General features: G+C 42.5%; 1 protein-coding gene across 4 annotated transcripts in view; it reads left to right on the top strand.

The window, feature by feature from the left end:
- nckap1 (NCK-associated protein 1) overlaps window positions 1–14,052 on the top strand; it is a 32,129-nt gene that overhangs the window by 651 nt on the left and 17,426 nt on the right. Inside the window, exons 2-13 of one of the 4 annotated variants that reach the window (XM_088304248.1) lie at window positions 4,010–4,027; window positions 7,633–7,743; window positions 10,273–10,359; window positions 10,434–10,490; window positions 10,570–10,712; window positions 10,840–10,930; window positions 11,753–11,890; window positions 11,997–12,045; window positions 12,123–12,279; window positions 12,920–12,976; window positions 13,351–13,447; window positions 13,897–14,003. In XM_088304248.1, the coding sequence (XP_088160374.1) occupies window positions 4,010–4,027; window positions 7,633–7,743; window positions 10,273–10,359; window positions 10,434–10,490; window positions 10,570–10,712; window positions 10,840–10,930; window positions 11,753–11,890; window positions 11,997–12,045; window positions 12,123–12,279; window positions 12,920–12,976; window positions 13,351–13,447; window positions 13,897–14,003 (1,112 nt within the window). Of the gene's footprint in view, window positions 1–4,009; window positions 4,028–7,632; window positions 7,744–10,266; window positions 10,360–10,433; window positions 10,491–10,569; window positions 10,713–10,839; window positions 10,931–11,752; window positions 11,891–11,996; window positions 12,046–12,122; window positions 12,280–12,919; window positions 12,977–13,350; window positions 13,448–13,896; window positions 14,004–14,052 lie in introns of all 4 variants that reach the window. The other 3 variants (XM_088304247.1, XM_088304249.1, XM_088304250.1) reach the window with 3 other exon arrangements.

The following is a 14,052-nucleotide window of genomic DNA, read 5'->3' as shown; positions in this document are numbered from 1 at the left end:
GGCACGGTTGTGGCTAACAGCGTTAGCTTGCGGTAATGTTGGCCCCTTTCGCCCGAAAGGGAAATCACGACGGATTTGAGGCCTTTATTCATTGGGGACGTTAAAATGTACATATTGCCATTAGCTAGTCAGAAAAAAACGACGGGGACGAGTAAATAGCCACACCCGGTCTCCCAACTACAAGCGTCGGGGCCTGGTGCCGAGTTAGCGTCGCTTGATGTTGAGTTAATGGCGGAGGGTCGGCTAGGCTGGGCTAAGCTCGGCAAGGCTAACTAGCCGGGCTCCGCCTAACTCACGACGTCGAGAAACCAGAACAGGAGATCTCAAGCGGCCGCTGTCACGCCAATAAAACCGTTAGGAGCTTTAACCCTATTTATACCCACTCACCCCAACTAGGCTAATAAAAAAATACTGTTTCGAAATTATGTTTGACAAAATAACATGTTGCGGCGAGGATGAAGTAACACGAGTTCACTTAAAAATAAAATATCACATATAGGCCATGTTTCTTTTCACCTTTATTTTAAGTCAAGATTGGATCCAACCCTCAACAAGATGCAATGCAAGAGCTATATCAGAAAGTCTATTTTAAACCTTTTGCAATTGCTAGCTAGCTTGCTTGATTGATTATTGGATTGTATTTATTATCTGTAATTAATATCACAACCAGCCCTTGGCGTGTTGCATTACTGTAATGTACAGTTAGCAACATGACAAGATTTCCCCAAAATGACAGTGTGACAAAATTCTCAGTCTGTTGAAAGGACACTAAAATCTGAGAACAGCGCAGGTTGCTCTTATGGTAGTTTTTTTTTTTTATATTTTCCCCGAAAGGAGGCATATTCCATCCTTATATTTGTACTGTTGCGTTAACCTTATTTGCGCCAAAAAACTGCGATTAAAAAATGTGTAGATATGGTAGTATTCCTAATGTCTTGTTTGTGATGTCTTAGGTCTTGAAGGTTGCTTTGTGAGGGCAAGAGAAGTCTTCTGTTTTTCTCGGAAGAGTCTTCTATTGTTTGTAAATGAAAGGCAGAGAGGAGTCAGTCATCCAAAGTTGAAGAAAAGAAAAGCCATTCGTTTGAACGCTCACACTGGTCTTCTTTTTAAACACCATTCACGCTCAGCAGTACAAGGAATGGTCATATTGATAACAAAGAACCCCTTGGACACAATTAGCTACATTGCTTCGGACTGATTTCGTGGAAATAGCACCTTTCACTTACTCCCATCGTCGTCATTTTACTTTCATTTTCCCACTGGGCCTCTCACGGTCCCCCACGAACTAAAACGGGTTGAAAAATTATCAGGGAGTCTATTTGTAGCAAATTGGAAACTGGATCAATTTGTTTATTATTGAAACAATGTCCATCAGAGTTTTATTGCCAAATAAAAACGCAACTGACAATGTTGGTTTTTTGGTACTGTCTGTGAAAGCCATTCATAAATAAAAAAAAAGTTTATTTTCAAGAACAGCCACTGATTAATAAAATTCTGTACTCACTTTGCCCCACAAAGAGGAGTTTGCAGTGCAGCATCCCTCAGATCTGTTTGTTTTTTTTTAACTTGAATTGGTTTTTGATGTTGTTGTGATGGACTGTGTTAACATGACGCCAACAATCCCCCCCACCTCTCGAATGCCGTGTGCTTTGTCACTCTCCAACTATTCTGGGATCAACTAAATGTGCTTCCATGCTACACAGAATATTCGGGAAGATGGAGCCTGCCTGGCCTCAGGCTGATCGGCTAGCCCGAGGGGAGCAGTTAGGGGTTACTTACAACTATCACACACATTTTCTCTCATCTAATGAGTGGGGGAGGAACGGTCCAATCCTCCGACCTGGCCGCCCATTTTTGGCGTGGGGGTGACAAATTAGAAAAAAGGTTCAATTAACAAAGGCCAGAAGTGGATTTTAGTCCGGCCCACAAATCGTCCCTCGTTCGTGTGATGTGTTTGCGCGGCTATCTAAAAAAATTGCTTCAGAACGCGTCAATGGCGCCACTATCAACTGTTTGTGTATGAAGCGACATGAGACTGCAGTGTGCGTCCCAAGTGTGCCTGTATTTCCTTATTCTGATCACACGTAACCTGCGCCTCCCACCTGCTACTGGGGAATACGAAGTATGAATATGAATAAGGCCGGAGGGTCGAGGTCGGAGAAGTCCGAGATCGCGGCTGGAGCCCGGGGGACTACTCGGCAAAAAAGGGTCCAGTTCCCAGCTCTGTTTAATGCTATTGACGAAGTTAAAGTAACTATTGTCAAGTTGTTAATTTCTTTTTTTTGAAGTAGGAAGACACCATCAAAAACCAATGTTGTCAGATCATTAGATGTGAGACAAATGATATTGTAATAGTTTCCATACATTGCATGATGGCCTCACAATGCGGAGGTCCTGGGTTCGATCCCGGCTCGGGCCTTCCTGTGTGGAGTTTGCTTGTTCTCCCCGTGCCTGCGTGGGTTTCCTCCGGGTACTACGGTTTCCTCCCATATCCCCAAAACATGCATGGCAGATCGATTGGCTACTCTAAATTGCCCCTAGGTATGAGTGTGAGGGCGTTTTTTTTTTTGTGATGAAATTTATGACAAATTGGCATACATCCTTTCGGAGCTCGACTTGTAATTTTTTCGTGTTTCAGTGTCTATGTCACTGCAGGGAGGCAAGTGACCCTTGAATTGTCAGTTCTGTTGTTTAAAACGGCGACCGATCACCACCAAAATGCAAATGCACATTACTACTCTTGTCCACTTTAACCTGTGAAAGTAGAAAAGCGTTCTGCACCAAAGTTTGGATTTATTAACATCAAACGTGAGATCATGTGATCACCCCCACAAAATCAAAAATACCGTGCTGATCTCTTCTCAACTTACGCATGCTGAAGAGCAAGAATGCGCACACGAACCTTGACTGGTTATATTTCCGACATTTAGCTATGCTAAAGTCGCGTCAACTCTCAGGAGGCAGACGTCGGCTGACAGCGGCCAGCAGACAGGCATGGATCTTTATTTCTCAGGTCTAAGTCATGTACTTTATTTATTATTTCACGTTTATATTGTCTCTTAGGTATTTTCCTATGTGTTTTTTTATGGAGCAGAGTCTGAGAATAAAGTTTGAATGGAATTGAATTGAATTGACACTTCTGTCGACTGAAAATTACATCACAGTTGCTCAGGGCTCAGATAACAACCCATCATGGTTTAAGGGTGAGCCGTGACTATTTGTTACCTGAGCCCTGAGCAGCTGTGATGTCATTTTCAGTGACAGAAGTGACAAAATGGCGAAAACGGGTGGATATTGCTGTTTAACTCATATTCCACAAACATATTCTTAATCCAAATGCCACGTTCAGACTAGTGAAGGCAAGTATGACATTTTATTGCAAAGATTTTGGGGGGGTTGAGTTCCCCTTGAACTCATTTACTGCCATTGATGGCGAAAGACGTAAAAGATCCTTTTTTTTTTTTTTAAATGTTTTTCTTTTTATTCGGCTGGCCTGGTAGGGAATCAAGCTATGCACAGCTCCAGAGCTTCAAGAGGACATTCACAGTGGCCAAGTGGCCATCAGTACGGACGCGAAGGGAAGACTTGCTGTTAGCCAGTTACTAGGCAACACCCTTCCCCAAAAATGTGGAGGAAAAAGCGCAGGGGCCGAACTTTGTATTGATGCTGAGGCGCCTAATGTCGGGCATATTACTTAGGCACTGCAGTGGGCACTCAAAATGAATGTGTTACTTCCCGGCAAGCGCGTAGGTAGGGATGCTACTCAGCATGTTAGTGGCAAGTCAGCGTGCGTAAAGCAAGTGTTAAGTAGTGATCGCATGCTCGCGCGGCTTGTGTTTTTTTTTTAATGTGTTGTGGCTCATTACACTCATGCAGCAACACATGTGTAAAAAAATCTGTGTCCGTGTGTGTGTGTGTGTGTGCGTGCGTGTATTGAGCAGTCTGTCTGGGTGGTTTTGATTTCTTCTCTTCTTCTCTCCGTTCCAATGCTTCCCCCTCTCCTATGCAGCAAGGACAAGTTTGGAAGGTTTGCAAAGTTTATCACCTTCCACTGATGACAACCCCCCACACCCCCCCCCCCCTTCACTGACCCCATACCATCCTTCTCTCTTCTCCTTTCCGTCCGTCCCTCCCCTCCTGGCTACCTGTACTGATTTGTTGGTACTCTGTGCTTCTTCGCGTTTCAATTGAATTCTCTTACTTTTGATGTGATAGATTAAAAATTGAAGTAACTCAAACCTTGCGTAGTGCAGATTGATGACCAGTCCAATTTTAGTCCTTGATATTAAGGTGTGCATTATGTTTCCTTTCATGATTAAAAACAGTGTTGATGGATGAAATAGTTTGAACGACCTGAACGTTTCGAACACAATAGTAACAAAAGTTGTTGTTCTTACAGTACAATTAATGACATCTTGACGCAAGTTACATATGCTTTGATCATTTAGGTAGCTAAAATTGTGCTTCTTGGACTAAGCGATATGCTGTTGTCCGTCCTACTGAGCTAACAAGTTTTGAGTGCCCATAAAACCAGCACACGGCAACGCTTGATCAATGTTAGCTAATTTATTATAGTCTACCACGGACAGAACTTGTTGTGATGCCCCCACTTGTTGACAACAATAGACACAGCCGCAGATGCATTTTCAGACCCTTTCTTACACTAAGGGCAACAAAATAAACATGTAATATACAATATATGGCTACATACAACTCACAGACTGGCTAATGGTTAGCCAAATACTAGCCAGCGGCTAATCTGAACTCACAACAGCCAACTCTACTGTCATTCCTTGATGCCCATGTCACTCACCAGGACGATTAAAGCCATGCACGCTCAAAGTTTCAGATACTGTAGTACAACATAAGAATGGCAACCCCAAGCAGATAACTATTCATACACATTTAATTTTTTATATTGCTAAATCAATTCTTATCCAATTACTTGATTAGTTGATGGGCTAATCAGTAGGCTAATTGAGTATAAAAATATTTGATAGCTGAAGGTGTGCTTGTAGTTTTGACAGTTAATCTTACATCTCCTTCAAATTGTTGTCATTAACAGAACTTGTTTTGCATTCAAATAAAAAGAAAAGTGTAATAAAATAAAGTCAACAATACTTCTTCTATTTAGCACCTAAAGGCAGTGTAGTGAATTTGTGTGAAATTTCACACAAATATGTAAAAAATAAATTCTAACATGGTTTGTAGAGGAGATGATACAGCTGATCATAGCTATGACCCGGTTGCTATTAGCTGACACCCAATGACGTGGGGACTCATTCAAGAAGGCCAGCAGTAGCTGTGAGCGCAGGCAAGATGAAGGTCTGTTCTGGTATCCTGGCAACCACTTCCATGCTCCTCCCTGCCGCTCCACTCCCACTTACTACCACGCCGTCCCTCCATTGGCTGTGCCGTTCCTTCCTGTGTCGTTCCATCCTTCCTCCCCACATTCAGCAAGACAGCTTTATGCACTTCAGCGCTCCATGTCAGTGAAATTCTGCAGTAGTAGTTGAATCCCATTCATGCAAACTTAACTTAACTTGATAGCTGCAGACATGATATTTCCTGATTGAGTGTTTTGAGCTCCTGCATGTTTTAGCACACGACTCCCTCTTCCTCGCACTCTCATTATCCTGAGCATTATCCTGTTTTTCCATTGAATGTGGGGATGTCAAAGTCATTGGATCTAAATGCATGTGTGACGCTCCTGTGTGATCTTGCATCCACAATACGTACATGTCATCAAATTTGGTTTCAGTCAAATCAGTCGGAGCATTGCGCAATCATTGGAACAGAGAAAAGAGAGCATTTTACTTTCCAGCCTCTATAATGACTGCTCACTAGTAATTTCATTCAACAACATTGTGACAGTAGCATCCATGTTATTTGTTTTGGGCGTGCCACTGAGATAAGTTTCAGTTGTATGGAGGGGACTGAGCTTAATTAGCTTCATGTCACCTTGAGCGGTCACATTTCAGCGTGTCCGTTGTCGGCTTTCTGTGGAGAATCGTTCTTTCAACAGTGAATCAGCGTCCGATGCTTGCATCTTGAATATGTCAAAACATCATCATTATTATTATTATCATCCCAGTGTTTTTTTCCCACCAGTATTTCAAGAGCAAAAATTGTATGGTGTTGTGTTTTTTGTTAGTTTTTTTAAATGCAAACTTCACTTTTGAGTCGCTTCACTTTGATTTGATGTGCGCCTTTGTTGGGCTGTTTTTGCTCCCCACATTGAATAGAAGCAGAACTTAATTAGGTTTGTAGTTAAGCCCATTTTCATATCTGATGAGCTATTTCCTCTGCCTCAATTTTGTTAGCATTCTTATTGGAGGTATTTTGATATTTGTAGCTCAAACGCGGATGTATTGTTGTTTTGCATTGAAGTAATTCATTATTTTAGCAGTGATGCATTGTACCACTGTGGGAAGTTTCTACAACTACAAGAATCACTACCATGAAATCTAAGTCTAAGGAAGTTCTTATTGCTTTACAATCAGTCCGACGATAGCACATGCATGTACCGCAGCTTCCTCACCATTCACAACTACACTACCCATGTTGCATGAGCTGTGTCGCTTCTCGCCAATCTGCTTGACAAGTCACTGACCACGGTTACACATAGCGCCATCTGTGGGTGTGGAAGCTTAACAGCTCAGGAGGTCAGATTTCCTCCTGAAAACTGTAAAAATCATGATTCGGGGAATTTTCACATAAAATTTTTCATATTGAGATGTAGTTATCCAAGGCGTGTGTAACGTTGTAGTTGTAGCCGTGGGAAGGTGGCACCATATACCGTACTTCCACAAATTGTGGCCAAAGATGTTGATTTACTCTACTGCAGTTGGGGAGAATATGAAACAACCTTAGTAGTATATTCCAATTTCTTTTAGTGATACTGGAGTTCAAAAAATGTTTTTAAAAATGTCATGGCAGAAACCAAGGGAGAGGCAAATAAACAGACATAAAACATTGTGCTGAACACTAGCTGTCATGTAATAATTTTTAAAGACCCTGTTGTAACAAAAGCAAAAGATCAGTAATTCTGTACCCGGGGAGGTCGTTTTCAGCATTTGTTTATAATTCACACTTTAATTCAGCTGAGCAATAATGTTTGTGCCTTTAGGTGCTGCTGTTTTGGTGACTAAACCTTCTCAGGCAAGGCTTTGAAGTCCGTGTGTGGAAAAAAGAAAATATGATCTGAGAAAAGGTTACTTGTGATGACTTGCATTCCTGAAGGGAAAAGTAAGGCATCTATTATATAAATGATGCATGGCCACCATTTGAGGAAATACAATATTTGAAATCATCACGGCCTACCTAACTAAACATGAAAACCACAGAGGGACATGCAGATCTTTCCATTTTTGTGAAAAGTGTGCAAAATGGAAAAGAACCCTGTGCGTATTGTGTTGGAATGTGCATCTTGTGTGTCAAAGCACAGTGCAGCACGTCAACTTTGTGTCTGTTTTCATGTGGTCATCTTAGACTACGGGCACTCTCGCACCCACTAGGATGAATCAGTGCCCACTTTTTGAGTAACATCCCGTAAGGAGGCCGGCCAAAAAAAGCTTTGATTTTTGCTACTGCGCTCCTCGCTCTTCACCTTGTGTGTCTTTTCCTCCTCAGGCTTGCGGAGACCCCAAGGCCAAGCCCTCTTACCTGGTGGACAAGAACCTGGAGTCTGCTGTCAAGTTCATCGTCAGGAAGTTCCCTGCTGTGGAGACGCGCAACAACAACGTGAGTGCGCCGTGGCTTGATTTGATTTGTATCCCAAAGTGTCAATTATGTCAGATTGTTATCTTGTTTTAAGTGTTCCTTCCAGATCATTATGAGAAGCTGCTTTACCATTAATGTTGTATTGTATTGTACATGTTTTTTTTTTTTTGTACAGCAACACATTTTATGATGATGCTTTTGTTTGTGTGATGCAGTAGTAAGACCTGTGTATGGACAAAAAATGCAACCGAAACACTTGAGTAAAACGATGTATGACTGTTTGAGTGTGTGGAAAGTCATTACTTTGCAGTGCCAAATGTTTTTTTAGCTTGCAGCGTGTGTGCTTCGTGCGTGCGTGTGTTGTCTGTGTATGTGTCTGGCTAACAGCTTTATTTGATATATATGTGCAAAAATTGTCTCTTATGTTGTTTTCTGTTTTTGTGTGTGTTTGTTTTGCATGCTAATCCTGGCTTATTCCGGACTTGTGCTTTTTGGTAAGTTTGTGTATTTCATTTGGGTGTAATACTGTAATCATTTATGTGTACATGTTTTGAGGCTATTTTTGCTCCATTTACTTTGCTTGGCTGCCTGCATTATGCTTATTCATGTTATTTATTTTTGTTTTAAGTTATGTAGTTTAGTGCATCTACTACCAAATATCTGTGGATGCTTTAAGGAGCTGCGTTACACCGCGAGTGCCAACACAGGGTTCGCGGTTAACTTTAAAAACTGCTTGCCCATAGGGCAGGTGCCACTAAAATTTGCCTTGCCCGAGTGGCCAAATTACTTGCCCGACTTGGGCAAGTGACAATTTTTTTTCTCTAAGAATAAAATGTTTATGGTTGTAAAATGTGTGCCACAAATGTAAATAAACATATAATCTGATAAGCATAAATCAATCTTGTTTTCATCATCAAGCATGAAACCCTACTCACAACAGCATGTATCATCCTGTGCAGTTATTGAAAATGTTAATTGTAGTTTTAATAATTAACACATCTTCATGTTAAATTGGAAAAATGATATTACAGCAATCCAGATTATCAATTTTAAGTCCAGGAGAGCCTATTAATTGAGTAATCACATGAGTAAATTATGAGTGTGGGAAATTTGTGTATTCCTTTAAGACCAGTGCCTGTAGTGCTGCCTCCATAAATTTCATAGCATAAACAGAACACAGTCACTGACACTATGTCAGGTCACATCATGGAGCTAATGAATTGACAGTCAATAATCAAATATTACTCCCTTCCTTACTCGCAACTGAATTGTCTACTTAAAAATATTCGAGCTATTTTAGTCATGTCAGAGGAATCCGAAATGTTCGGATTTGAACGAACTCGTCGCCACTTGTTAAAGATGCGCAGAAGGTAAGAAAACTTCCGGCTGTCAATTTTCAGCCGAAATATCGTAGGTTTTTGTTGTGTTTTTCAAACTTCAAATGAGGATGCGACTACAGCGAGTTCCAATACTGCGGGATTTATTGACGTTCACTTTAACTCGACATTCACTGAACTAACTGATCCCCGTAGCGCCCGCCCATTGCCCCCGATAAGGCCAATGGACCTTACCACAGCATAAGGGGTGTCTGGGTTAAACCATCAGTATAATAATGCCTTTATTAGTCCCACAATGGGGAAATTCGAGATTCGAACCCAGGCCTCCTGGGGAGACTGGGTCCTGAACGCGGCGCCTTAGACCACTCGGCCATCCTGGCAGATAATATTGCCTTTATTAGTCCCACAATGGGGAAATTCGAGATTCGAACCCAGGCCTCTTGGGGAGACTAGGACCGGAACGCGGCGCCTTAGACCACTCGGCCATCCTGGCATCCTATAATATTCCCTTTATTAGTCCCACAATGGGGAAATTCGAGATTCAAACCCAGGCCTCCTGGGGAGACTGGGTCCTGAACGCGGCGCCTTAGACCACTCGGCCAGCCTGGCAGCCAACATACAGCGCATACAAACAGATCACACCACAGTTTTCGTCGGAATTAAAGATATTTGACTGCTTTAAAAAATGCTTGCCCGGTCGGGTAAGTTGCACATAATTTTACCATGCCCGTGGCCAAATTTCACTTGCCCCGGGCAATCGGGAAGCGGTTAACCGCGAACCCTGCAACAGGCTGATCTCTCTCATCCAGCAGACTAGTGGGGTACATCCAGGACTCGTTGCCAAACAATGGCACAGCACATACAGGCAGAAAAGCATTCCCACTCACATTCACAACATTGGAGAATTTGGAGTCTTCATTGAAGTTAACGTGCATGTTTTTGGAATGTGGGAGAAAGCTGCATCCAATAAGGAAGGCAGGAGTCTAAGTTCGAATCCTATTTCCTCACACGATTTGCAGCCACTGCACATCTTATAAATATTGGAAGGAAAAAGCATTATTACCTGTATTATATTACTATTGCACATAATATTTAAACTTTTAAATGAAGGAAAGAAAATGAAAAATGAGTGATGTGATTTGACAGTCTACATTCTAGTTGGGTGTTGAGCAGGCCTTCTTAACTGAAGACTAATGTGATGTTACAGCAACAGTTGGCTCAGCTACAGAAGGAGAAGTCGGAGATTCTGAAGAACTTGGCTCTCTACTACTTTACCTTCGTAGATGTCATGGAATTTAAGGTTGGAAGTCACAACTGTGACATTTTGGGATGTGAACATGAAAGTGTATATTGAGCGTATTGGTGCATTGACAGGACCACGTGTGTGAGCTTCTCAACACCATTGATGCGTGCCAAGTTTTCTTTGACATTGTAAGTACGTTTATCACTAGACTTCATCTTTTGTTACCCGCGTGTTGGACGTGACGGGACTGTTTTGTTTCCTGTCAAGACGGTGAACTTTGACCTGACCAAGAACTATCTTGACCTGGTGGTTACTTACACTACACTTATGATCATACTGTCACGCATCGAGGAGAGGAAAGCCATCATTGGCTTGTACAATTATGCTCACGAGATGACACATGGAGCCAGGTGAGCAAAACACACTCAAACTTGACATGGACTGAGTGCCAAGACTTCAAATGTGCGCACATGTGCTTGTGTGTGTTCGCGTGTGTGTGCGTGTGTGTGTGTGTGTCTGTGCGCGTGTTTGCCGTAGTGACCGGGAGTACCCCAGGCTGGGCCAGATGATCGTGGATTATGAGAACCCTCTGAAGAAACTGATGGAGGAGTTTGTCCCACACGGCAAGGTAGTCTATCGATGTTAATTAGCACTTTAGCTGTCCGAGAAGAACAATGTGCCTGCAAAAAAAAGAAAAAGACATAATACATTGATTAGTTTTGTGGCTGGGGAAGATGTCAAGTGTTCTTTACCCGCCTTTGTTGTGAAGGATTTTTTTAAGATATTGATCTACGCTACACTAGTGATGCAATGACCACTTTTTTCAGATCGAACACAAATACTTTATTTTGAGTACTGCCCAATACCAAGCACTGATAATTATGTCATTATGTCAAAAATTGTTCAAAAACAAAAAACATTGACCATGTGAAATATAACACTATACAGAGGAACTTAAAAAGCAAAATCAACACAACGGAAGGAATTATTAAAACAGTGACCGCAAAGTGTGTTGACTATAGCATTCCAATGCTAATGTTAATTCTCCAAGTAATATGTTGTAACCCCTAACACTGTACAGAAAGCAGTAAACATATTTACTTCTATTTGCAAAGTGCACCTGACCACAGCTCACTCAGCCATTCCGTGACTGCGAGTGTTGACTTGAATGGCGGCTGAACTGACCAGCAAGCCAACATCAATCACACGACAACTGGGTTAAAAGTAACGCAGAAACAAATGAAACACAACACACAAAACTGCAAATTATTTCAAAGTGGAATAAGTGCATTCCTGTCTGCAAAATGTTAGTGTGTCAGGTAACAAAGATCACAATTAGGGCTCAAAACAATTATGAGCACAATACACGGTAAAATAATATCATTTTGTCTTCAATGAGGTTACGCTGTATTTGTGTCCATTGAGTTGTGACGTTGGCGTGTTTGCGCAGTCTCTGTCGGACGCACTGATCAGCCTTCAGATGGTCTATCCCAGAAGGAATCTTTCCGCCGACCAATGGAGGAACGCTCAGCTGCTCTCACTCATCTCTGCTCCCTCCACCATGCTCAACCCTGCACAGTCAGACACAGTGAGTGGGCCGAGTCAGAGTCCAAGACACTTGACCCCGATTTCTGATCATGTTGATGGGATCGGGATAAACCGACTCTTAAGCATGTCTTTCTCTCTCTTTCCAGATGCCCTGTGAATACTTATCCCTGGACGCGATGGAGAAATGGATAGTTTGTGAGTAGTGAAGCGACGCAATCTGACATTTAACGACTGACCTTCCTGATCCACTTGGTGCACTTTCTTGTTTCCAGTCGGCTTCATCCTGTGCCACGCAGTGCTGAACAGCGACGCGGGGGCCTTGTCACTGTGGAAGCTGGCGCTGCAGAGCTCCACCTGCCTCTGTCTGTTCAGGGATGAAGTCTTCCACATCCACAAGGCTGCTGAGGACCTCTTTGTCAACATCCGAGGGTAAAAGGGGCGGTGCAAGGGCAGCACAAATTATTTACAGCAAGTGTCTTAAAATGTCATTAGTTTTTCCACTTTGTTTTTGGAAAAACCGAAAGAAGCCCACCATCCAGGTGACTGCTTAGCAGCCCACATCCCTGCTAAGGGCATCTGTGCCTCTTTTTAAGACATAAAAAAACAAACAAACAACAAAAAAAAATAATATACAAACCGCACAAGGCAATAAGCTGCAGTTTTATATGTTGGAAAGAAAAGTTGTAGAACGATTTTGTAGTGTGAATGCACATAAAGGTACATAAACAGATTCTTAAAACCTTTTCACACGGCAACAACGTTGCTTAGTAAAACAGAACAGACCCAAGAGGGGGGAAAAAAATCGAGATTTGTTTTGCGTATTTTCTGAACTCTAGAGCGCCCCTACCGGTGAAAGAAAAATCCACAGAAAAGCCGCACCATTGCATTAGCCGCATGGTTCAAAATCTAGGAAAAAAGTAGCGCCGTATAGTCCTGAAAATACGGTAGCATTTTTTAGATTTTGGCAAAGTGTTTTTTCCTCACCAAAAAGACCCCCAAAGTCCACACAATTGCAAAAGAAGACGGACCACAGCATTTCAATGACGCAAGTACTTCTTGTGTTTTCCAGGTACAACAAGCGCATCAATGACATCAGAGAGTGCAAGGAACAGGCTCTGTCTCACGCGTACGAGCACACTCCAGCCCCAGCAGCCATCACATCGACTTTATGTTCCTCACACTTACCAAACTGATTTATTTAATCACCTACATTTTTTTTTGTATTGTCAATTCCATTTGTGCGTTTGCGATCTGCTCATCTCTCTCGGGTAGTCTGACTCAAATGTCTCTCCTTTTTTTTCTCTCCCTCTTTGTCTTCCCCACATTTCATCCTCCATACTTAATCTGTCTGCCACTTTCATCTTTGATCTAATTCTTCATGCCATAGCTGTCATTTACTCACTTTGGTGTCTGGCGAGGATTGTCCTCAAAGTGTCAAAGCGGCGTGTAAACTGATAACTGGTGCGCTGACTTGTTCCTTCTGTCTGCCCGACTCCTCAGAGGCTCCATGCACCGAGAGCGACGCAAGTTCCTCAGGTCTGCCCTCAAGGAGCTGGCCACCGTCTTGGCGGACCAGCCAGGCCTGCTAGGTCCAAAGGTAGCACTAAACCACACCCTTGGGACATCATGTCAGATACACACAGAACAGTGTTCCTCTTTTTTGGGTTCATCATAGGGCTGCACGATATTGAAAAAAACTCACATTACGATTTTTGGGGAGGCTGCGATGTACATTGCGATATTGAAACGAGAAAAATTTTCACCAGATGACTCAAATAGCTCTGTTGACTAATTAGCAGGGGGGGGGTGAGCATAGTGTAGCGTGCTGCTTTTAGGAAACAAACCAAAAGTGTCCGCGTTCTAAAAAAAAAAAAGATCGCACGTCCTACGATGTGACTATTGCGCATGCGCACATCGCAATCGCGATGTTCAAACGGCATATCCTGCAGGCCTACTTCATCATCCATGCCCCTGCTACTTCACTGATTTTGAAGCTATACCATTTTCTACAGTATTGATGATTCACCAATATGAATGTCTTTGTAGGCGTTATTTGTTTTCATGGCGTTGTCCTTTGCCCGAGACGAGATCATCTGGTTGCTTCGACACGCTGACAACATCCAGAAGAAAAGCACGGACGACTTTATCGACAAGTACGTGCTATTAATGTCCTACTTGAGCAGGTGAATCCGCACTGCTTTG

This window comes from Idiotropiscis lumnitzeri, chromosome 9 (assembly GCF_059441095.1).
Source record: "Idiotropiscis lumnitzeri isolate Australia: NSW breed Sydney's pygmy pipehorse chromosome 9, RoL_Ilum_1.0, whole genome shotgun sequence".
In the NCBI taxonomy this organism is placed as follows: Eukaryota; Metazoa; Chordata; class Actinopteri; order Syngnathiformes; family Syngnathidae; genus Idiotropiscis; species Idiotropiscis lumnitzeri.
This window is presented reverse-complemented; position numbering and strand designations above follow the sequence as displayed.